At 54.1% G+C, this 24,528-nt stretch overlaps 1 protein-coding gene across 1 annotated transcript; it reads right to left on the bottom strand.

Moving 5' to 3' along the window:
• Positions 1 to 533: 533 nt before the first annotated feature.
• CES1 (carboxylesterase 1) lies at positions 534 to 24,431 on the bottom strand. Its single transcript, XM_080643736.1, has 14 exons — positions 24,269 to 24,431; positions 19,613 to 19,817; positions 17,405 to 17,549; positions 16,026 to 16,159; positions 14,310 to 14,463; positions 12,706 to 12,810; positions 10,546 to 10,650; positions 7,904 to 7,942; positions 5,450 to 5,590; positions 3,922 to 4,002; positions 3,480 to 3,627; positions 2,147 to 2,278; positions 1,165 to 1,237; positions 534 to 890 (listed from the first exon to the last, which is right to left on the bottom strand). The coding sequence occupies exons 1-14, from the start codon at positions 24,318 to 24,320 to the stop codon at positions 707 to 709; spliced, it is 1,698 nt and encodes a 565-aa protein (XP_080499862.1). The 5' UTR covers positions 24,321 to 24,431; the 3' UTR covers positions 534 to 706.
• Positions 24,432 to 24,528: the final 97 nt, after the last annotated feature.

The raw sequence follows: 24,528 nt of genomic DNA, 5'->3' as shown, positions 1-24,528 counted from the left end.
TTGAAAAAGCTGGTTTCACCCCCTGGAGCTTGGGGAGCGTGGAGAGCAGCTGCAGGCAGGTGCAGAGGGACAGTGCCCTTCCCGCACGGAGGGGGTCAATCTGGGGATGGCCAGGCAATGCGGTAGAAAGAGCCCCCTCTTAGGGGAAGGAGGCCTCAGTTCGGCTCCAGAAGTTGGGACAATGCCTTCTGGGTGACTGGGAACCAGTTTCCTGCCCTCTCTGGGCCTCCCTGAGTCCATATGTGAGGGGGTCAAGGGGCCACCTTGCTGCTCTTCTAGCTTGAGTTCGGTAGGAGACACTGCCGATACTTGGCTCATGTCCCCTCTGTGCTCACTGCCCGCTCCCCCCCCCTCCGTCCCCCCCCCACACACTCTGCTGGCTGCTCTCTACAGGCACCTGTGACTGTGACTCTCTGCCTGAGGGCTTTCTCCATGGAGCAGAGAAGAGAAGCCCTTGATGAGTGATAGTGTGACTACCCCAACTATCCGCCAGGGGAATGGGGTAGTCTCCAACCCAAGACACAGACACTGACTTGGTCACCAAAAGAACATTATTTCCAAAATTAAGGCTACAGGTGTAGAAGCTCCCGCTCCGTGGTCTCTGCCCTCTCCCACCAGGCAATAAGGTACCTTTTCGGCCATAAACACCTTCCGTAGAATTACCCCTAAGTTCCCCCAGATCTTGGAGGCTGGATGGGCCTCTCCTTCACAGCTCAATATGCTCTGTTTGGGGTGACTTCCTGGCTGTGTCCTTGGCAAGGAGCTCGGTGAAGAATGCCACTTCCTTATCTTTCAGCTTCTGGGCTGCCTGGGTGGTGACACCAATCTGCAGGTACCCTTCCTGCTGGTCATACACGGGCCAATGGGGCAGCCCCTCCCCGTTGGGGTTCCTGGGAACAGAAAAAAAATCAAATAGAAAAGCCCCAAAGCTACTGTGTGGTCCCAACAACTCCCAGAGATTTGCAGGGATCCCCCAACTTCATCTCTCCCAAAAGACTCAGACGCCTCCAGAGACAGGGGCCGCCCCATCTCCTGGGAAGCCTGTCCCTTTGACAGCTCTCATGTCAGAGGTCTCAGGGGCAGGAGTTTGACCATCAGTGTCAGAAGCTACCCCTCCCAACAGATACGCCCTGCCCCTCCCCAGCCCTGCTCCCGGCTGCTCACCCATTCCGAGCGAAGTTGGCCCAGAATCTCATCATCATCTTGCTGAGTTTGATCTCCTCTTCTGAGGCGCCGTCTGGAGGGAAGAAGAGGAAAAGTCTTTGCTATGTGGTCGTGGGCCAGCAGCAGCCACGCCACTTGAGTGCTTGTTGGAAATTCAGAATCTGAGCCCCGGCTCCAGAACTACGGAGATGAAAGCTGCATTTTAAGACGACCCTGGGTCATCTGTGCGCACTTGAAGCTGGGGAGTTACTGATGGAGGACTCGGCCAAGGGCTGCAGTCAGTGCATCAGCTGAGGCCTTGGTGTTCTTGGCCGGCCCGCACCCCTCCCTCCCTCTTCAGAGTTGCAATGCCACGCCCAGGGTTTCCGCTACAGCCACCCCACCTCCCAGGATTGTCCTTCTGGGGTGTGTTCTCTATCTCAGTCACCCACTCACATGTTCATTGGATCTGAAAAATAACAGAGGTGCAATGACCCTAAGAAGTCATCCAGTCAGGATATGGCATTGGTGTGTCCCAAACAGCCCTGAGGTGGGTCACACTCAAGTTGTCCATCAATGCTGATAGTTAAGGTATTAAAGACATTTAGGAAGATGATCTTTTAGAGAAAGGTTGTCTCTAAAAGATCATATTCCTAAATATATTATATTTTTAAAAATATGAGCATTAGATAGATAGATAGTTGGGTAGATGTACAGAGGGATGTATGTTAGCCCTGATTCAAGGTTAACACCAATTCTAGCCTTACTCTTACATTCTGATAGACTCTTGTGAGTGGGACATGATTGGTGACATTCTAGCCCGTGAGCAGGCCCTGTCTTACTGATGCCCATTGTGCATGTCAGAGCAAGAGAGAGGGGGACCTTTGTTGTTCAACCTGTCACGGTGAATTCAGGAAATGAAGACTCGGAGAAAAGAAGGAACCTGCCCAAGGCCACCAAACTGAGCCTTGACCCCAGACCCCCTACCTCCAAGGGCCATCACCTTTTAAAAGTGGAGCCCCGAAGACTGAGAAGATCTCATCCCCGTGGTCCCCTATCACCGTCTTGGGCCTCGTGTCTGACAAGAAGCTTGGGCGATACCGAAACTCATACATGTAGGTGGGGGCGCCGGCATCTGAGAAGACAGGATTGACACACAGTTCATTTTACCCGTTCCACACCTGGATGGTGTCAAGGCCTCCGGGGGCCCTGAGCACTCAGGGAGTTAGTGGCACACCTGGGTCCTGAGCACAAGACAACAACAAGATGAACAGCAGCTGCCCACGTGAGTACCAGCAGGGTGTTGGACAGTGAGGTGTCAGCATAACAGAGAACTGAGATTCTGAAAAGGGTCCTGGCCTGCAGACTTGGGGAAGGGGGACTCCTAGAAAAGGAAGGATCCAGAAGGAACACCTCCTCTCTAGGTGAGCTCACCCGTCGCTGACCTCACACCCTACCCACACCGCCTTGGGTCAGTGCCGGAAGGTCCCGTGGTAGACCCAACACACACAGGGATGGACGAGAGCTGACCACAGACGTGGACATTCTCCAGACCACCTGCCCCACACCTGCCGCTGCTCACCCCTTGGGGCTTGGTTGGTCTCAGGCAACCCTCCTGATCCTATGCTTGGTTTCACTCCTCCCCCAGCTCCACTAGCTCTGACCTTGGGAATCTTCCAAGACACATCTTCCAAGATCAGCCGTCTAGTCCCACAGACCCCATCGCTCCAGGTGAGGAGCCCCTGTGGCAGACGCTGTCGGTGCCTCACCGTATCCCTACTTCTGGGCATGCCAGCCCAACTTCACCTCCAGCATCTGGAGCTCTTTGCCTGAGGTCTTCAGCCAGCAGAGACCACTCTGCCCATAAGTACAGCAGGCCGGAGCCCTAGGGAATGAGCTACCCCTTGGGAACAGCTTTTAACCAACGACTCATGCAGTTGGGGGCTAAGTACCCTAGCTCCCTTGTTGCTCAGGATGACCCTGAGACATGTCTTCTGCTGGGCCCCAGAACACCGTCTCCAGGTGCCCACGGTGCACACGTGCTTGACCGTGCAACAAGCCTGGCTCCCTCTCCTTCCCACGCCACTTCTCCACTCCTCTCCTGGTGCTCCTGGGATCCCCTCCAAATAAACTAGTTGCATTTGGATCCTTTTCTCAGAGTCCGCTTCTGGCAGAAACCAAAACAGGGCAGTGCCCCACCCCAGGCCACATGGAACCAGCCTCGGAGGCCTGACCCTCAGCAGGTTGCACAGATATGTCTATGCTGAGGGGTGGGCAGGACAGACAGCGAAGTGGGTGCGGTTGGTGTCCCTTCCTGTCCAGTCTCTGGGACTCACCTCTGTGGCCACGGGCCACAGTCACAGCTGGGACACCAAATACCACATCTCCGAGCAACTCCAAGAACCGGTCTTTCTTTTTGACAGGGTCATCGGTCCCTCCTAAATACTTCTCAATGAGCACAGGAGTCAGTGCCTCAGGGATGTTCTGAAATGGACCAAGAGTGAAAGTGACCACCATCCTGGTTGAGTGACACGGCTTCTCCAGCCAGTGAGCAAGGCTGTGCAAACCCTCCCTTCCCCCCGCACAGTGTCTACAGTGATGCTCTCAAGTCCTGTGCAAACCCTCCCTTCCCCAATAGCAATGTGGGAAAGGCCAAAAATGGGAAGAAAACCCTCTGGCCCCAGTCTTCATTCTGCCATTTAATTGCTCAGTGACCTGGGGCAATCCCCTGTCCCTCCTTGGGTCTCAGCCCATCCCGGGAATTCCCTAGACCCTTACAGTCATGGGATAGGACTTCCACAAGAGTGACGTGGCCGTCTCCTGGTCCATCTTGCCTTCAGAGATCGGGTAACCCATCATCTGTTAAAACAACGGGTTGGCAGTCGTGACTTGTTTGGGAACTAACGGGAAGAACCAAACTGACCAAACAATCAAACCCACGCAGGCTGGGAGACAGCTTGCCATGTCTTGACAGGCAAGGTCTCTGATGAGTTGGGCAAAATCAATGAACAAGAGGGACTTACATCCAGAAACTCAAGGAGAGTAAAGAAGATGAAGCAAATGTTAAGAGACACCGACTCAGCCCTCTGCCATATAATGCAAGCTAGTGTTGAAGGACAGAGCTCTGGGGGACGACACAGACCTCACAAATACCCCGGGCATCTAAGATGACCGAGGAAGCCCCCATCCTGTCATTATGGCTTCGGTCCTTTGGCGTAACCTCTGAGACCAGGCTCAAGTGAGAAGTGCACAACAGCTCTGCACATAACCATCCCATCCAAACCTCCACACTAAGAGCCTTGACCAAACTCTAACACCGCTCCCAGCAGCGCAGGCTGGGCCCCTAGGTGACTGATCCCAGCCCCCTGAGAAGGCACTGTGCTGCCAGGAGAAGGCACTGTCTGTTCCAGCCAAAGCCTGTCTCTGCCCTTAGAGCTGTACATCTACCCACGCTGTCACTCAAGGACCTGGGAGCCATCCCTCCGAAATGCAGACACGCAGGGGATAACTCTGCTCTCTCTTCCGGTCCCTAACTTCAGTGGGCACCTCGCTTCAACAGGCACCCCTGCCTGCTGACATACACACAGGAGAGGTGTGCTTCTCCTCCAGAGAAGTGCCACTTCACAAATCCAGGGGGCCTGGTCTCATGGCCACCCCATCCTGCTGCATGGCAGCCTTTACATGGCTCCAGCCTTGCACTCCAGGGTTTGAGTGGAGTTCACACTGGATCTTACCCCTGCTGCAGTAATATAACTGAATGAAACCTGTTCCTACCACTTCCACTGGTATCGGGCTTTATCTTTGACAGAAGGGAAAGCCCTTCCTAACATTTAGAAGTCAATTTTACCGCAAGAGAAGGAAGCTCCTTTGACTCCTTCTAATTGGATGACTAAGAGCATGCCTGGGGATTTATGGGGAAACTGGGAAGCACTGAGCCCAAGGGGAGAGGCTACAGGGCCCCAGGCCTTACTCCTGAACTCCTCTCCTTCTCAGGCCTCAGTTTCCCCATATGCACCATAATTCTCTCTACCAGCACCGACATTCCAAGGTTCTTAGACTGGAGACAATCAGAGTTTGTGAGGAGGGGGGGTGGGCCCAGAGCTTTACCACCCAGGTGTCAGTTGGGCCATCCCAGAGAAGGTTTCCATGGAAATGTCATCTCGTGCGGAGGGAACAGCTGCCCTGGACCCAGAGGGAGGTCTGGAGAAGGAAGAGATCCTGTGACCAGAGATGGGAGGCTGGTGGGATGGGCGCAGAGGTGAGTCTAAGAGGTCCATGGGTGTAGAGCCCGGCCACGCAGGCTCACCGTTGGAATAATCCAGCCGAACTCTTGCTGGTTGATTCCGACGATGTACGGAACGGAGTTGAACTGCTTTTCAGCCAGAAGCTCCTCCGGCATCTTCGGCAGCAGCACTCCATCAACCACAGAGGTCAGGAAGGGCTGGCTCTGGGAAGAGGACATAACAGTGTCCATGCTGCCCTCCCCAGTCACATCCACGTGCTTCTCTCAGCTCGTCTGAGCACGGCCAGCACCACACACCTGTGTGCCTGTGGGCAGTGGCACAGAGCTCAGGTCCTAACAAAGCAGCTAAGTCTGTGGCCCCAGCGGATTAGCAGTGGGTAGGTGATGGGGTGGGGCGGATCTCCCTCAAATTGAAATATGTAAAAACTAGAGGCCCAGTGCACGAAATTCGTGCATGGGGGAGGGGTGTTCCTCAGCCCAGTCTGCACCTCTCCAATCTGGGACCCCTCGAGGGATGTCCGACTGCCCGTTTAGGCCCGATCCCAGTAGGATTGGGCCTAAATGGGCAGTCGGACATCCCTCTCACAATCCAGGACTACTGGCTCCCAACTGCTCACCTGCCTGCCTTCCTGATTGCCCCTAACCACTTCTGCCTGCCAGCCTGATCACCCCTAACGACTCCCCTGCCAGCCTGATTGATGCCTAACTGCCCTCCCCTGCAGGCCTGGTCACCCCTAACTGCCCTCCCCTGCAGGCCTGGGTCCCTCCAACTACCCTTCCCTGCAGGCCTGGTTGCCCCTAACTTCCCTCCTCTGCCGGCCTGGTCACCCCTAACTGCCCTCCCCTGCAGGCTTGATTGCCCCCAACTGCCCTCCCCTGCAGGCCTGGGTCCCCCCAACTACCCTTCCCTGCAGGCCCAGTCGCCCCCAACTTGCCTCCTCTGCCGGCCTGGTCACCCCTAACTGCCCTCCCTTGCAGGCCTGGTCCCTCCCAACTGCCCTCCCCTGCTGGCCATCTTGTGGTGGCCATCTTGTGTCCACATGGGGGCAGTCATCTTTGACCACATGGGGGCAGCCATCTTGTGTGTTGGAGTGATGGTCAATTTGCATATTACTCTTTTATTAGGTAGGATATTATGTTTATATTTGTATTTTTATATCCAACTTTCAGCTTGAAGTTTATGTATATCTATAATGTATCTCTCCCATGACAGTCCATTCTCATTATTCACGGTGGTCACACTCTGTAAAGTCACTGTGGACTCCGAGTTAGTGAACCCTGAGCCATGGCTCCCAAATCCCACTATGTACACTCAAACCACCAGCAAACTATCCCCAGTTCCCAGTTTCTTTTTCTCCGTAACTCTAGCCATCATCAAACACACTCATTATTTTCTTTGTTTACTGTACTCTCTCCTCACTCCTAGAGGGCTGGGGTTGTGTCTGCTTTCTTTGCCTGTATCACTGGTCTATTTTCCCCCACCTCTCTTCCCCCTCCCCGCCCCCCCGCCCCCCCCGCCCCGCTCAAAACTCTGGTCCTGGCACATAGTACTCAGTGCTAATGAAATCTTTGCTGAATGACTGAATACATTTCATCCAATCCTCAAGACACCTTCTAGGGTAAGTGCTACTGCCCCCAGAGAGAAAGCAGAGGGGGCAGGACTGGGAGATGTTGCAGAGGTAATGGCATCGGAGCCTGGTGGCCCTCTGGAAGGTGGAAGGAGAGGAGGAAGGAGAGGGGGAGGACACTGTAGGAGTTTCCTGCATGGCTGGGAGGAGGGCGATGTCCTCAGGACTGAGGTTCCTGGCTCCCTTCCTGATGACCCTGCACATAGTGGCTAATCTGCCCTGCAGCCTCGCAGGAGATCTGGGCTCCTCCATTAAGGCTCCTGAGACCCCTGATGCAGTTACCTCCCTCTCCTCATGGCGGAAGTTTCTAGTGCAGCCTCCTCCCCCTGGGGCATTTTTGGGAGCAGGAAATAAAAACAAGAAAGGGTATAGAGCCTGGCCAGCCTGGCTCAGGGGTTGAGCATCAACCTATGAACCAGGAGGTCACAGTTCGATTCCCAGTCAGGGCACATGCCCGAGTTGCAGGCTCAGTCCCCAGTGTGGGGCATGCAGGAGGCAGCTGATCAATGATTCTCTCTCATCATTGATGCTTCTATCTCTCTCTCCCTCTCCCTCTCCCTTCCTCTTTGAAATCAATAAAAATATATATATTTTAAAAAACTATAAAAAAAGAAAAAGAAAGAAAGAACGGGTATAGCCTGGACCCAGGAGACACAGAGTTAGTGACTAAGAGCACTGGACTGGGAGTCATAGAACAGGTTCTGGTCGGACATCTGGTCCTCCTGGCTGTGCTCCCCAGGCAAAGTCACTGCCCCTCTCTGGGCCTCAGCCATATATTAACACAAGGAGTGACTATGCATCCGCAGGGAGAAGTCTTTCATTCATCTTCAACCGGAGCTTAAAGGTGTCCAGATTTGAAACGTGTCATCCAGAAACCAAAGGTCCTTACCTCTCGGGGGTCTCCATGTAAATCAAGACTGAAAAAATTCTGTGGAAACAAAGGCAGAGGATGTGGGTGAGGCGGCTTCCTGGGGGAAAGGCCAGTCTTTGTCAGCTGCCTGCCAAAGGTATCAGCTTCTCCCTCCTGGTGCCACCCTGACTGGCCAAGAGGAAATGGGCAGGCCTTTGGCTCCCCTGGGCATGAGCTCAGGGTCTAGCTGTGGGGGGGGGGAGGGGAGCTCTGGAGAGGGTGTCTGTTGTGTGTGCCTGCCCTGCCCTCCATCCATTTCCCCTTCTTGTTCCCCAGGCAACAATGCCCCAGTTTTTTAAAGGGGCCTCCCTCATCCTCATTCCATGAGTCCAGACATCTATAGAAGACCTGCTCCATCCTCCTGACCACAGAGATTAGATCATGGATTGGCATGGTGCCCATGTCAGGCCAATAGAGTTTACCCCAAAACTCTTGCTAGAATTATTGGGAAAGGGGGTTTCTAAGCAGATCGGATATATGTCTAGACTAGATTGCTATTGTGGCCTTGAACCTCCCCAGGGGACAAACCTGCCTGGGAGTAAACCAACGCTGAGAGGTAAACGTTGAGGGATGGAGACAGAGTCTAAAGAATCCATGTGTGTCTGGGTCCAGCCAGGCCCAAAGCCATCTACTCCTGAACTTTTCAGTCATCTAAAGATTCTGTTACAACACATTCCTTTTTCTGCTCAAGACACTTTGCAAAGAGTTTTCCCATCTTGCATCTGAAAGTCCTCACTCATATAACCTCACTGATACTCACCCCACCCCATGCTTCTCTCTGTGTAGGCTTGCCACTGTTGTGCTGGTTGTCACGCTACACTGTAGCTAACAGGTCTGACTAGTAGGTAGAAACTAAACAGTAGGGTCCCTTCATTATGGGTTGTACTAGAGGCCCGATGCACAAAAATTCATGCAAGAATGGACCTTCCTTCCCCTGGCTGCCAGCACCGCCTTCACTCTGGCTGGAGCTGACTTTCCACCATGGCAATGACGCAAGCGTCCTGCCCCGCCCCCAGCCGCTTGGTGCCTGCATATGCAAATTAATCCACCATCTTTGTTGGGTTAATTTGCATACTCACTCCTGATTAGCTGGTGGGCGTCGCAAAGGTACGGTCAATTAGCATGTTTCTCTTTTATTAGTGTAGATAGTTCTACAGGCCAGGTGTTTATGGTGTGTGTGTGTGTGTGTGTGTGTGTGTGTGTGTGTGTGTGTGCTGGGAGAGTGGATAAACATGGAAAGACTGCCACATGATCCTAGAAAATCTCAGAAGGGTAACATGGGTTCTCTGAGTTTTCCCCAAGTTACCAGTCCTCCCATTAGCACCTTACAAGCTGGGTCCTCTTGTGCCACGTGGAATAAATGTGTCTCTTTCCAGGCATCAGAAAACAGCTGTGTTTTAATTCTTTGCAAACACTGGTCACCTTTTTTGAGTCTGAGAAACCAGGACCCAAGCCCTAAGGCCACCCTGGGTTCAACCCATGGACGCAGAGCGGAGTTCCGTATGTGAGGCCTGCCCTGGGGGCCCAGGAATGTCTCCGGAAGCCCACAGGGTCCAAACAGCAAGTCCAGGGACTCGGGTTACTTTTGGGCTCACACTCACCCCCTCCCCCCAAAAAAGGGAAGAGTTCCCATTGGCCCTAGATGCTGTATTCTCTGGGTGTCTGTCCCACTGTAGCTTCCCTGTAATGACCCATGCCATAGCCACCCTTCAATCCGCAAATGTCACCTTCTCTGTGAGTTATCCCTGCTGATTATAATAAATGATCCTGTTCTCTGTACTCCCACCACACTGGCAAATGGATGGATGGATGGATGGATGGATGGACGGATGAATGGATGAACTGATGGATGAATGGATGGAATGATGGATGGATAGATTTGGTCAATACAGGGAGTATGGATGCATTAGATGACTGAATGGATAAATGGGTGATAACTAGTATATACATGATAAATGGATCATTGATTTTAGAGGAATGAATGGTGAAGTAAAGTTATATGGTGGCTGGATGATGCATGAATAATTGATAATAGATAAATGAAAGTTATGGATAGATTGATAATAGGATGAGAAAAGGATACTGATAAATTGGACATATTTGTGGAAGAATAAATAGATAATAAGATGAGGAATGGATGGATGGTTAGCCTAGGATCACAACTGAGGCAGGGTCTCAGAAAATCTAGAAAATTGGGCCACCACTGGGTTATAACTGATCATTCCTAAATTAACCAAGAAACATTTTGACAACCATTCTGAAGTCTTTGTTCTTGATATCCCCCTTCCCCAAATTCAGGATGGTAATTACCTCTAGGAGTAAATAGTGTCCAATTTCTTTCAAAAAATATCTCTGAAAACAAGAGTGTCACCATTCTTGACCGAGCTGGAGGATTATTACACAACTGATCATTATGTTAGTTTTTGACTTTGCTAACATTTCAGATATTTCATAATAAAAGAGAAGAAAAGAAATTCCCTATTTAGGTTGAGGGGTGCCATTACTCCTGAGAGGGGAGACCCTGTCCCAGGCAGAGTTTCTGGGACAAGGGGGCAGCTGTAAAGCCTGGGCCAAGTTCACAGGGCGGGGGACCTGTGTGGCATGAGAAGGGAGGCACCTACCATCTTCAGCGACGTCTCCAGGAGCTCGTCCTCCGACTTCTGGCGCAGGCAGTTCACCATGACGGCCGAGGTGGTGGTTTTACAGCCGGCAAAGGTAGCGATTTGCTGCAGAAATCACAGGGGACAGCAGCATTCAAGAGCTGTGTCCCTCCTGTCAACCAGTAGATGTTCTATCCCAACCTCAACTTCTAAAGGCAGCGGGGGAGGCAGTGGGGCGGGGGGTGGGGGGCAGACATTTCTCTGGACCAGCAGGTGTGGGTCCTGGGCCTCAGTCATGCCAATTACACAACCTCTGTTAAGATGGGCCCAAGGATCTCACAGCTGGATGTCTGAAGAGGGGCAGCCTGGAGTGGGCTTTAGGGCATAGCATCCAGAATCCCACTGCCTGGTTTCAAATCTCGGCTCATCCTCTTACTAGCATTTGGCCTCTATCTAGCAGATCATGCACAGTGCGGCCAGAGAAGTTGAAACAGAGAGAAGAAAGCAGGCTCTTCCCTGGCGGGCCGTGGAGAGTGTACATTAAGGGGGCTCGGGGGAAAGTGCTATGAAGAATGAAAGGTCTTAAATTCCCGTCGTTTGCCAATTTCTAGTTCCTGTGTGACAGCAGAAGCCTGCCCCATCTCTGCCACCTGTTTCCTCTCAATAAACTCCCCCTTTCCTGACTTAAGCCTGGCCAAGTGGACTTCTGTTGTTTACAACCAAAGAGTTCTGGAAAACCTTCTCGAAATTCTCGCCGTCTTCGTTTCCGCCCCTCCTCTTTACCAGCCAGCCCCTTTAAGCCTGGCGGCTGCCCCCGCCGAACCACGAAACCACTCTCACAGCCCCACTAACACGCTCCCATCCCCGACCCCGGTGGGCGCTCGTCCGCAGCGCCCCCCTGTTGCGCTCCCTTCCTTGGATCCCTAACAGTCTCCAGATAAAGACAAAGTCCTCCCCGGGGTCCCGGGCAGCAGGGCCCCTGCCCATGTCCCCAACCTCAGCTCACCCCAGGTTCCCTCTGCTCTTTCTGCTCTGGCCTCATCAGCCTTTCTCTCATTCAAACACTTCCTCCTGCCACAGGACATTTGCACACGTCGCTCCTGCTTCCTAGGACATTCATGTCTCCCCACGCAGGTGACTGCTCATCCTGGTGATCTCACCTTAGTGATCACTTTCTTCAGGAACCCTTTCCCGAGACCCTCCCCCGACACCCCGGACTAAGTGCTCCTTTGGAATTCTGTCATGATGTGAAGTACCTCTCCTTCCTGCTCCTGCCACGGTTGACACTGTATAACTGTGTCATTATGGAGTCATTAATCCGTCTCCTCCGTTAGAATGGAAGCCTCACTAAGCTGCCAGGTGTCTGGCTGTATCAAAATTATTTGTTGCCCAGCCAGCGTGGCTCAGTGGTTGAGCGTTGACCTATGAACCAGGAGGTCACGGTTTGATTCCTGGGATGCAGGCTTGATCCCCAGTGTGCGGCCTGCAGAAGGTAGCTGATCAATGATTCTCTCTCATCATTGATGTTTCCATCTCTCTCTCTCTCTCTCTCTCTCTATCTCTATCTCTCTATCTCTCTCTCTCTCCATCTCTGAAATCAATAAAAAATATGCATATTTAAAGAAATGATTCGTTGAGGGAACAAATGAATTCACGAATAAATTCTCTAGGAATCCACCCTAGTCACAAGGTCCTTCAGGGAGAAACCACTCCAGGCCCATATGTGGCAAGGGGCGGGGTCCCCAGGACTCAGGCCCTCAGAGAGATGAGACGTGATGACAGTCCACTCCCCACGCTCGGCCTGGCAGCCCACCGTGGCACACTCTGGAGCAGGGGTCCTCAAACTTTTTAAACAGGGGGCCAGTTCACTGTCCCTCAGACCGTTGGAGGGCCGGACTATAGTTTAAAAAAAAAACTATGAACAAATTCCTATGCCCACTGCGGGCCCGGGATGAGTCGGCTGCTAAGCAGGACAGGCAGTGGCACCCGGCGGGCCGGATAAATGTCCTTGGTGGGCCACATGTGGCCCGCGGGCCGATGTTTGAGGACGCCTGCTCTGGAGTGTGGTCCGTGGACAGTGATGGTGCTGGCATGCCAGCTGAATCCCATGGCAACGGAGGCCCCTGAGGACTCCAGGGGCTCAGAGCAAAGGGGCTAAGGGCTGCCCAGCGTGAGACCTACCTGAGCTGTGGCCTTGCTGTCTTTCTTGACCAGGGAAGCAATGAGGGACACACCGCTCTCAGAGATGGCCCGGTGGAAGAGATTCTTGGCCAGGGGCGATAACACCTGGGAGGGGAGCGGAGAGAAGGGAGCTGAGGCTCACGGGGAGGGGTCTTCAAGAGCTGCCCTACGTCTGTCCTGGCCCACTCCCCTGGGCTCAGTGGACATAACCGGGCCTCGCCTGGCCTGTTCCCCAGGCTGACCCTGACGCCCTGTTTCTGTAAGAAAACTTCAGCTGCTAAGAGCCAGGGACATAGCGAGGAGCACAACAGGAAGTGTGTGGCAAGCGCTGACTGTAACCATCCAAAGTATCTGAAAGACGGTTTGGCAATTCCTGGTAACACTTTCAAGACAGAGTTCTGAGTCTACATTTCCATTCCTAGGAACCCACCCTAAAGAAAGTGATCCTGGAGGCACATGATGAAGTCTGGGGGTGCCCGTGCTGCTCATAATGGGGAGAGTGGGAATGGACCCAAGACTCCAACATGATGGCATTGAGTCAGTAAGCTACTTTTTAATTCTTACCATGGAATACTATAAAAATAAAATTATGGGAGAGTACTTCATGGTTAGGAAAATATTTATGTTAGATTGTAATGTTAAAGAAGTTTATTTAAAAAATCATAGATCAATGATAGATAGATGGTAGATAGATAGATAGATAGATAGATAGATAGATAGATAGATGATAGGGTGAGTCATAAAAAAAAAGACTAGAAAAATAAGTGTCAACATGCCGTGGTGACGATCCCTGGGTAATAACATTGTAGGTGACTTCCTTTTCTTCTTTGGGCTTATCTGTACTTCTCCTTTCCCCCCACTTCACAAAATATAAAAGCTTCCTCTGAGTATTTAACTATAAAAGCAAACATGTTTTAAAATATGGTAGCAGCGCTGACCCTCTGCTCAGCTGTGAGGCAGCTGGAGGGGTTCTGGCAGCTCCCAGCGCCTTCTCATCCGGTTCTCCGTCTTTGACTCTCTCCGTGTCCTCTCCGGCCCCATCTCCCACACCAGGCTCCCAGGCGTGTCTGTGTCCCGCGTCCCCTGTCCCATCCCCACCCCTACGCCACCCTCCCATTCCCCTCCCCCCTCCCTTGCTTCCCCCAGCCCAGCTCCCTTCCGTGTTGACAGAGACTGCTGTCCTCCTTGGTGGGCGTGGACAAACCACAAGACCGCCTGTTCTTAGTGAGTTCTTAGTCCTCCTGACATGTATGTAGATCTGGCTTTAGGCCCCACAGCGACACTCGGCCCAACTCTCACAGTTGCCTCCTCTTTTTCATAATTTATACCCACCCCTGCTCCCCAAGAGGAGTGAGAAGAGTCCTAAAGGAGAAGTGATTAGGAACTCGACCAAGTTAGGAGGAATGTTGCAGGCTGGGGCTGGAGATTACTATGGCCCCAGGATGCCAGCTGAGCCCTGAGCTCCCGGGGAGGGTTGGGCCATTAGCTTTCCACCATCTGCTTCTGTGCAGAGTAGGGCCAGCCTTGAATCCAGGTCTTGTTAACAAAGGTCGCGGTCTCCCAGGGATCCCATCCGCAGCCACATCGGGGCCAGGAACACTTACAAGAACGGAGACACTTTCCCCTCCCGCTGACTCTCCGAAGATGGTCACAGAGCCTGGGTCCCCGCCAAAGCTGGCAATGTTCTCCTGGACCCAGCGCAGCGCGGCCAGCTGGTCTAAGTGGCCCCAGTTCCCCGGGCTGTGCTCATCCCCTGTGCTGGGGTAAGAGAACAGTTGGGAGTGGGGGGTAGAGACATCATGGCAGGATTCCCAGGACCATAGCTTGGGCTGGGGGCTCTAGGGGAGCCCTCCACAGCCCAGATGCAGAGGTGCCCACTGCCTTCCGTGCCTGCAGCATTGCTTGCTTAGCTCTCCATTCATTCGCCTGGCCTGGACTTACTGAGCATCTGCTACGTGCCCAACACTGTTCTAAGAGCCCGAAGCAAAATAGGCAAAATCTCTAACTACACGTGAATCTCTGTTCACGCTACAGATCGTCAACAAATAAACAGGTACATATAAGAATATAACACCAGTTAGCGAAAATGCTCTCGGGGTAAATAAAACAGGGTCAGGGAAAAGGCAGGCAGGGGTGGGACAGTGGGGCCTTATTTCAGACCAGATGTCTGAGGCAGCCGCATCGGAGTAGAGATCTGAATGAATGAGCACAAGGACCTTGCAAATATCCAAAGGAAGGAATTCCAGGTGACAGAGAGAGCATGTGCAAAGGCCCCGGGGTCCAGCGAACGAAAGTGTGAGTGTAGAGCACGCAGCCAAGAGAAGGGAGCATCTCAAAGAGGTGTGAGGGGTCATGTGTGGTTGGTTGCTGCCAAGGTTGGGCCCAGAGCTGGTGGGTCACTGGAGACCTCCACCAGAACAGTCCAGGGGCGTGGTCAGCGTAGAAACCTGACTGTTGTGGGGAGAGGAGAGACTGGAAGGAGAGAAGGCGTGGAGAGCTGATGGAGCAGTTTTAATGTAACGGGGAGCAGAGAAACGGGCCGGGGGGTGAAAGAGAGGAAGAGTCTCAATGAAGGCATTGCATCCTGGGACATGACTCCCCTCTAACCCTCCTCCAGCCCTACAGGTCTTTCCAGTGAGTGTCCACCCCACCTCCAGCCTGTCCATCAGCCTTCGCAGGGTCTAAGGTCCTGGGGCCGGTGCACTGAGAAAACCTAACTCTGTCCTAAGGAAACCTGGTTCCCGTCTCCATGGAGACTCTATGAAGGAGACTCTAGCCTTGACTCGGGCATGTGCCAAATGCGGAAGGAAACGGGGCGAGTGACCCCGACATTCCTCCTGGGAGGGTTGTCCTCTGGAACAGATGCTCTGACACCTCCCAGCTCCAGCCACACGTTCCATCACCCATAAGCATTCACGGAGCTCCGCCCAAGTCTGCCCTTCCTTCCTTTCCCATGAGAGGTGAGGTGCTGAACCTGCCGCTCTAACTGCTGTGCTGCTGTCATCGCAGAGGTGTGCAGTGTGCTGTGGCAGCACAGGTAAGAAGGAGGTGAACATTTCAGAGGAGGGCACGCTTGAGTTGGGCCTTATGGGATGAATAGGAGTGGGTCAAGCAGAACAGGCATTCCAGGCAGGGGGAACAGCACACGCAAAAGCTCAGAAGCAAGTGGACCAGTGTGGTTGGGAAATGAGACAGTGTGTGGAGGCCACTTATGAAGGGATTTGGATGCTTTCCTAGGGAACTGACATGACATGACCAGAGCTGGGTCCTACCACCCTCACTTCCAGGGCCAATGTGCAGTGAGGAGTCCAATATCTTACCTGAAGAATCCCCAGATGCCCAGGCGGTACTGAATGGTCACCACCACCACGTTTTCATGGGCAGAGAGGGCCAGCCCGTCATAGGTTGACGCCCCGCCCACCACCAGACCACCTCCGTGGATCCACACCATCACCTGGACAGGGAGGAAGCAGCCACACAGGTGACAGGTAGGAAGCAGAGCTGGGAAGGACCTCGAAGGGTTGTCTGTTGGTCAGGACTCGAGGAGGCTGTTCTCTGAAGCTCATCAGCCCCCAGCAAAGGTGGGGCAGGCAATCACTCTCCTCCCCACTCCCCCAGCTGGGGCCAGGCCACCCCCACCCGTGCACCTGGCTGCCCCTGCCTGTCTCTCCAGCCCCAGTGCTGCCTGCTCCCAAGGCTCTTCATGCTGAGAACAGCATCACGGAACGGCCAAGGCCAAGGGGGTCATCTTCTCCCAAACACTCCCATCATCCTCATGCCTGGGCCCCTCACCCCGCTCAGCGCACTCTGCCTGGGCAGCCCTTGAATTTCAGCGTCATGAGTCACCTCTTGTGCGGTGAATTAAATTCCTCTCGTGTGTGAATGTCTACCTCAAGAAGCATCCATGCCCCCAATGGTATCTCTTCCTCACACCCCTCCCTCTGCTCTCCAGGGACTGCCCCCAGCAGACCCACCCCACCTTCTAGCTGCCCGTCTCTGGGCCTCTGGATATTGAGGACATGTTGACTCACGGGGACATCGCCCCAGCCAAAGACAATTAGGAAGGGAAATTAGCTCAAGAACGTCTCAGATATGTAGGCAAAGACAAAGGCAAAGGACACTGCTTCCTGGACTGCCCCCGGCTCTGCCTCCACACCTCTGTGCCACCCTGGGACACCGGTCAGAGCAGGATCTTTGCGGCTGACAAAGACCACCCATTGGCTCGATTTTTCTCAGAAAACCCTTGCCCTGGTCCTGCCAACCCGAATGGGTGGCCTCGCCTTCCCCGGCTTCTCTGTCTGAAAGGGAGGGTCGGGGTGTTGCCTTCTCGGTGAGGTTCCGTCAAGCTCTAACTTGACTGGAAAGCATGCCTTAGCTTCTCTGGGAACCAGATTCCTAACCTTGCAACTAGCAGCCGTCACGCCTGTCCCTCTGTTCGCATGAGAGAACGTGGGAAGAACTGACTGTAGGTTACAGATATACAGCCAAGTCCCCCGGAGGCACCAGGACTATGGGGTGGGGGGCGGGAAACTGAGGGATGGAAAACCTGTGTTTCCTGGGGTCACGCGGCCTGGCCGGGGAGAGCAAAGGAAGCCCGGGGCCCCTGAAATAGCCGTGGCTGGGACACTCCCCCCGACGCTGCCTTCCTCCTCCCCAGGCCACACCAGGAGATCCCTCCAACGTGGAACGCACACCTTACCGGCAGCTTGCTCTTCCTCTTCAAGTCGGCGGGAGTGTAGAGGTTTAGGTAAAGGCAGTCTTCGGAGAACTTGAGAGGAATGTTCTCCTTTCGGTTGGTAAAGAGCTCCGAGAGCACCTGGCTTGACACGGCATCTTGGGAGCACCTTGGGGGGGAGGAGGGGAGAGAGATCTACTCAGGTTCAGCCGGAGCCGTGCACAGAGCCGTGGCCCGGGAGCTCCATGGCTGTGCAGAGCTGCTCTGACCGGAGAGAAGACGTTGAGTGGGTAGGAAGCTATGCGAGGGGCGGGCCTGGGCGGCGGCCCTGGGGCTCACAAAAGCCTCCCAGGACCATGTACAGCGGGAAGGCCTGGCTCCTCTCCTCGTCCTGGCAATTTCAGATGCACCGGGTCAAGGACAGGAGGCTGCCTAGCTACTGCCCGCCTGGGAGAGGGTCGTCCTGCACGCCCTGGACGCAGCCCGGCTCTGTGCTGGGCTCCCACGGAGGGTGCAGGGGGCCGTGCGCCTCCACCAGGTAACCCAGGGGGTCGAGTCCACAGGAGACTCCCACTCACTCAAATGGCAGCAGACGTGTGGGGCCCGTGACAGGTCAGGGGCGAACTGTTTGTAGGGCAACATCAGGAGAACTTCCGCAGCCCCTGGTGACCTTGAGCGAACCCCTTCCCTGCTCTGGGCCCCCATCTGCCAGGTCTGAGTGAGGGGAGTGGTTTCTGGAAGAGCCTTGCAGCCCTGACATGCTAAAAATCTATCTCTATCACCAACCCATCCATCCCAGGCAAGCGCTGCTGCTTGCCGTAATAACAGATTGTAAGCAGCCGTGAGCCCTCGCAGTGAGTCAGGCATTAATTACTCCTTGTGACCAGGTAACTAGAAACACCTGGGAACTGAGAACTTGCCAGGTCCACACCCCAAAGCACTCGCACCCACACACTTCCTGGCTCACCCTACCCTCCAAATATAGCAAAGTCCAAGGCAGGAGAATATATAGAGTCAGTACCTCTGATCCCTATCAGCTGCTTAATTTTTTTAAAAAACTTTCTTCCAAAGCACTTAGTATCCTATCTATACTAATAAAAGGGTAATATGCTAATTAGACCGGCCGTCTTCCGGCCATCCTTCTGAACAAAGCCACAGCGGCTGCAAGGGCCAAGGAGGGCCGGAGGCCAGCAGTGGCAGCAGCAGCAGTGGGATGATGGGGCCGGCGCCTTCCCCTGATGGGCCCTGTCGCCTCCCACAGAGGGAGGCCAGACTGTGGCTTAGGCCCGCTCCCTATCAGTAGGACAACCTCTAAGGGCTCCCGGACTGTGAGAGGGGGCAGGCTGGGCTGAGGGACCCCCTTTCCCCAGTGCACAAATTTTCGTGCACCAGGCCTCTAGTTCTAACATATTACATAATGTATGTATTAATTTGCATGTTGTTTATCATCTATCTCTCCCAGCTGGAACACAAGCTCCATGAAGGTAGGAATATCTGTTTCCTTCACTAATGGAGCCCAGGAACATAGAACATGCCTGTCACACAGTAGGTGCTCAATAAATACTTGATGGATAAAGGGCTCTAGCATGCTGTGGGAGCTCTGGAATTTTTTGTTGTTGTTTATAAATATAGAGGCCCGATGCACGAAGATTCGTGCAAGAATGGGCCTTCCTTCCCCTGGCTGCCGGCAGCGCCTTCCCTCTGGCCTGAGCCGTCTTTCTGCCTTCCCACACCGCTTGGCACCTGTGTAAGCGTCCCACCCCGCCCCCAGCCGCTCGGTGCCTGTGTATGCAAATTAACCCGCCATCTTTGTTGGGTTAACTTGCATACTCACTCCTGATTGGCTGGTGGGCATTGCGAAGGTACAGTCAGTTAGCATGTTACTCTTTTATTAGGTAGATTTTTATTGATTTCAGAGAGGAGGGAAGAGGGAGCAAGAGATAGAAACATCAAGGATGAGAGAGAATCATTGATCAGCTGTCTCCTGCACGCTGCACACTGGGGATCGAGCCCACAACTTGGGCATATGTCCTGACCGGGAATCAAACTGTGACCTCCTGGTTCATAGGTTGATGCTCAACCACTGAGCCACGCCAGCTGGGCTGGAATGTTTTTAAGGATCTACCGTTTCTTAAGGATCCGGAACAGTGGAGAAGGCACTCAGAGGCGTGCCTTGGCGCTTTCCCGCATCCCTTTGAGGCAAACATTCCACTAAAAGATGCCAACACTTACATAGGAGGGTAGGAGGTGGTGTTCTTCACGAAGGTCCATGGCTCTGCAGGCTGCGGAGGAGCAAACCTCAGGGGTCCGAGCGGCGGCTTGGCAAAGGGGACTCCCAGGAAAACGGCCACGGGCTGTGCGAATCCTTCCAGGCTGACATACTTCCCCAGAACCTGGCCCTGCGCGGTGTCCACCACAGGGGGCGAAGGTGGGTGCCCTGTGGGCGTGGAGAGGAAATGAGGACACACCCGCGGGGAAAGGTGGGAAGTGGACTCCAGGTGGGTCTTGCCCCAGGTGACCCTGAAAGAGTCCCCGCAACTCTTAAGCCTCCATTTCTTCTGACGTCAGAAAGAGAGGAGGTGAACCGGCCTTCCTAACTCATAGGGTCCTAAGGAGCCCGTGGGAATTGGAGGAATCCCAGCATCAAGTAAAACATCAATGCAAGGAGAGCTGCTGGGCGCGGACAAGACATATGGTTTCCATGCTCAGGAGCCTCTGGAAACAATTTTCCATTGAGGTGCTGGTGCTGAGTTGCAGGGTGAAAAGGGGGAGCAACAGGCAGCCCCTCTTCTTAGAAGCCTGAACCTTGCAGGGGGAATGAGCCACTCACATACTGGACCCTACTGCTGGGAAGGAAGAAGGAAAGGGTGGGTGTGATGAGAGAGGTATCCGTTAGGTGTTACAGGAGACAGAGAGGGAGCAAGGCCTTCTGATTGGTGGCATCATGGAGCTGTGACCTTGGTGCTAGGACCTGTGGGAAGACTGAACAAGGGGAGATGGAACGGGGCGGAGGGGGGGGGTGGGGGGAGAGACACCACAAGGCAACACCTGCCTGAGGAAGAGAGAATGACTCATTGGGCCTGAGCCATCTAAGGGGAGTGGAAAAATGTCCTGGAATGAGAAGCTTCATGTCTGCCAGGGCCTCGGGTGCCAGGCTAGGGGTCTGGGCTTTACGTAGTGGGTACATGAGCAGAGCAGCTGTGAATAGTTCTGGAGAACGAAGGAGCGGCATGGTCAGCTTGACGAGGTTCTGGTGGCTCTGCGCAGGGTCACCGAGTGGGGACAGAGCCCTTTCTCACTGGGCTGAATTCTCCCCCTGCAGCCTCTGCATCAGTCCCGGTTTGACCTGCCACGGACCATTCTGAACTTGCAGACAGGACGGGCCCACCCTCCCAGCAGACAGGACGGGCCCACCCTCCCATCTCCTCTTGCCCATCCCTGCAGCCGCCGTGTGTTCAAGGCTCCCCTTCGGAAACGATTCCTGGCCTCTCAGCCTCCAACGGCTCCCCTGGGGGCCCTGACAAAAGGCCAACATCTCCCTCAAAGTGTGCGGCCAGAACAACAACAATAAAGAAAGAGTAAATCAGATCTGGACTTAGAAAACCCCCCAGTGACACTGGAGACACCGTTACGCAAAGGCATGTTACACAACAGCACCCCCGTCTCTGGCCATTCATAGCCAATCCCATATTAACAGGCCGTTGAGGGTGTTCTCCTTTGTTGTGGCTGCTAATGATTCCAATGAGCATGGAGACGGACTTCCCTGGAGGCGTGTGCATCAAGCTGTCAAGGAGGGGTGTCATTGCAGGTGATGGTTTTTCTATGCGTTCTCCAAGTTTTCTGCACTGAGCATAGATTCCTTTGTATGAGTACAAGGATTTTTATGAATAAATACAGTGATGTCTATAAGGAAGTTGCAGAAGGGCTTGGGGGGAACACAGAAGGGAAAGAAGATGAAAGAGCTGGCTCCGGATGCCAAGTTCCGTTTCAGACAGGTGCAGGGGAGATGTCAATGAAATACTGGGTGAGAAGACACCACAGGAAGTGGGCCCTTCAAGACCGGAGGAGACACGTGAGCGGGCCGAGTGGAATCATCTCCCTGAAGGTGAAGGTGCAAACCACGGATCTGTGTGACGTCACTGAGGAGGCCGGGGGGAGAGAGAAGAGGAAAAGCAGCAGAGAAAGCACAGGGGAAGCTGCGGCCGAGACTGAGGACCATCCGAGTGGCGGGAGGCGGGCACCGTGGTGGGGCAGGGTGGAGGTGAGCAGCATGGTGGCCACGGGAGAAAGGGTGCCACGCATGCCGAGTGCTTCAAAGAGGGGGAGGAGAGTGGCGGCTGAGAAGAAACCAGACTTGGTAAAAGCCTGGCCTTTATGAAGTCAATGATAACCTTCAAGAGACATGAAGCGCCCAGTAGCCCCGTTGGCCAGGGTGCAAAGTGGGTGGTTGGGTTGGGAGACCTACGTGGAAATGGTAACAGCAGCAGTTGCCACGTATGTTATAGGCCACATTACATGGTGAGCCTTTCCTGTGTATCAGATGGGCACTCCGGCCATTGACTCTTCCCCAGAGCCTTGCCAGGTGGGCAGTAGTCTGCCCATTTTACAGATGGCAACAAGGAGGAAGTGGAGGCAGCCAAGAACGGGCTTTCTAAAGAGGGAAACGGGATGGCCTTGCCAGGAGCAGTTAGGAAATGCTCCACTCCCAACTTGGCCCCCTTCTTACTCTGCCCTTGCACTCAGTCCCAGGCCTCTCCGAGTGCATGCCGCCAGAAAGAAACTAAAGTCCAGATGGGGCCTGGGCTGTCAGGGCACTGAGGGCCACGGCACTGTGGGTCCAGGAGCCAGAGAGAGTATAACCATGCAGAAACTTTATTTTCTTCAATCTGGCCTTTATTGGTTTTTAATATATTTTTTGTTGATTTCAGAGAGGAAGGGAGAGAGAAACATCAATGATGAGAGAGAATCTTTGATCGGCTGCCTCCTGCACGCCCCTCACTGGGGATCGAGCCCGCAACCTGGGCATGTGCCCTGACCAGAATGGAACCCAGGATCCTTCCATCCACAGGCCAACGCTCTATCCACTGAGCCAAACCGGCTAGGGCTGGCCTTTATTTATTTATTTTTTTCCTTTGATTCTAACTGGCCTTACCCAGCACTTTGACTTACTCACCTTCCCTCTCCCTTGCTTAATCACGTAGCCCAAGCATGTCAAACTCGTGACCGGTGGGCCGCCAGTTTGACATGCTTGATGAGGCCCTCAGGACTACTGGTCAGCATCCAGCAGTCTTAGGAACAAGGTCCTGGTTCAACTGACCATTGATTCAATGTTTTTAATCCTCACCTGAGAACATGTTTGGAGAAAGGAAGGGAGGGGGGAAAGAAGGGAAACATCCATGTGAGAAACATCAGTCGGTTGCCTCCTGTGCACGCCCTGACCTGGGATTGAACCCACAACCCAGGTATGTGTCCTGACTGGGTAACAAGCCTGCAACCTTGCCGTGCACAGGGCGACACTCAACCGACCGAGCCGCTCCAATGGGGCTCAACTGACTATTTAGACCAGGGGTCCTCAAACTTTTTAAACAGGGGGCCAGTTCACTGTCCCTCTGACCGTTGGAGGGCCGGACTATAGTTTAAAAAAAAAAAACTATGAACAAATTCCTATGCGCACTGCGGGCCCGGGACGAGTCGGCTGCTAAGCAGGACAGGCAGCGGCACCCGGCGGGCCGGATAAATGTCCTCGGCGGGCCGCATGTGGCCTGCGGGTCTTAGTTTGAGGACGCCTGATTTAGACAGAGTTTTCAATCAAACGGAACACAATATCTTGGCCTCTGTTGTGTTTTAGCTCCAGACCCAGGAAAGCGAAGCGATCCCATAGGACAAATCCTCACCATGTCTTTCATTTTCTGTTCTGATACATCGACTGACATCCCAGGTATGGCTGACTCTGGAGGGACTGCCCCTGCCCCCCTTAGAGTGAACCAGTTCCTAGAGATAGTCACCCAATTGCCCTTCTGGCATGTCAGAGTCTGTACCCCTGCCCCCCATCCCTCAACAGCTTCTCTCTCGGGCTCTCACGCCCCAGCCACTATCTCCCTGCCCTCATCACTCCAGGGCCAGATCGCTGCCAACTTGCCAACCGCCACTGAAATGGGCTATTTGCATAGCTTGCCCTGACCTGCAACCACCATCAAGACTCTTGCCCCCATTCCCTCCCTCCTCCCTCCATCTCAGGACCGGTATACCCGCCGCTTCACCTTGCGGCCATCGTGGTGGTGGGGCCCCTCCCTCCTCTTGGAAACTGGGAGTAACAACCTATTTTCTCAGTGAAGTGGCTCCTGATCTGCTGGCCCTCCCAGCAGTTCCTATTAAAACAGGACACTTTAAAACAACCCCTTTATTTAAGGATTCTTCCGTGGCACTTCCTCCATCCCCAAAGAAACAACCCATTTCATCCTCAGGAGAGCGCCCCACCCCAGGGAGGTGGACCATTGTCACCCATTTTAGAGAAGGAGGCGCCCTGCCTAAGGACACGCCCCTCGGAGTCGCCCTCGGAGTCGATGTTAACATGCTGCTACGCCGCTCTCCACGATTTGGCCACATCTGGACCAAAAAGCAGGGGAAATAAACAAGCTCCTGCAGGTCCTCGCCGCAGGCGTGAGGTTAGCCGTGGTCCGTGCGTCTGCCGCGTGCGCAACGGCGGTCGGTCTCCACGGGTCCTCGCCCCTGGGTCTCCTGCAGACTCGGGATGGCACTCCCATCACGCTGTTTCCGAACCGCACCTGTCACAGGTTTGCCCAGCACGCAGCTCCCCCACCTCGCACCAGACACGGATTTCCAAATGTGCCCTCCTCCCTCCGCTATTTGCATTTCACAAGGACTCACCCCAAGCTGTGAAAGTGGCGAGGGAGCCCAGGAGCAGAGCGAAGAACCACATTGTGGGAGGACAGCAGCTCTGGGCTGCAGGTCTCCGTGCGTGCAAGCGAGCAAGCGTGCAAGCGCCTCCGCCTCAGCTGTGCGGCCCACCCCTCAGCTCCCGCCCCACCGCAGCTCCCGCCCGCCCCACCGCTGCCCTATAGCCTAATCAGGAAGCAACACCAAAGCTCCTCCCAGAGGCTCTCTCTGGGCGCAGCCAGGGCCTCCAG

The sequence above is a fragment of the Plecotus auritus genome (genome assembly GCF_963455305.1).
Source record: "Plecotus auritus genome assembly, chromosome: 10".
Lineage (NCBI taxonomy): Eukaryota > Metazoa > Chordata > Mammalia > Chiroptera > Vespertilionidae > Plecotus > Plecotus auritus.
The sequence above is the reverse complement of the archived record's forward strand: the minus strand, read 5'-3'. Positions and strand labels throughout refer to the sequence as shown.

Bases quoted from the DNA above. Each gene is read 5' to 3' on its own strand.
- CES1 (XM_080643736.1), bottom strand. From the start codon at position 24,320: ATGTGGTTCTTCGCTCTGCTCCTGGGCTCCCTCGCCACTTTCACAGCT. The intron at 16,160-17,404 runs GTAAGGTGTGCG...CTCCCTGTCCAG, and splicing joins AGAGGAAGAGCAAGCTGCCG to GTGATGGTGTGGATCCACGG. The intron at 10,651-12,705 runs GTAGGTCTCACG...TGATTTCTGCAG, and splicing joins ACAGCAAGGCCACAGCTCAG to CAAATCGCTACCTTTGCCGG.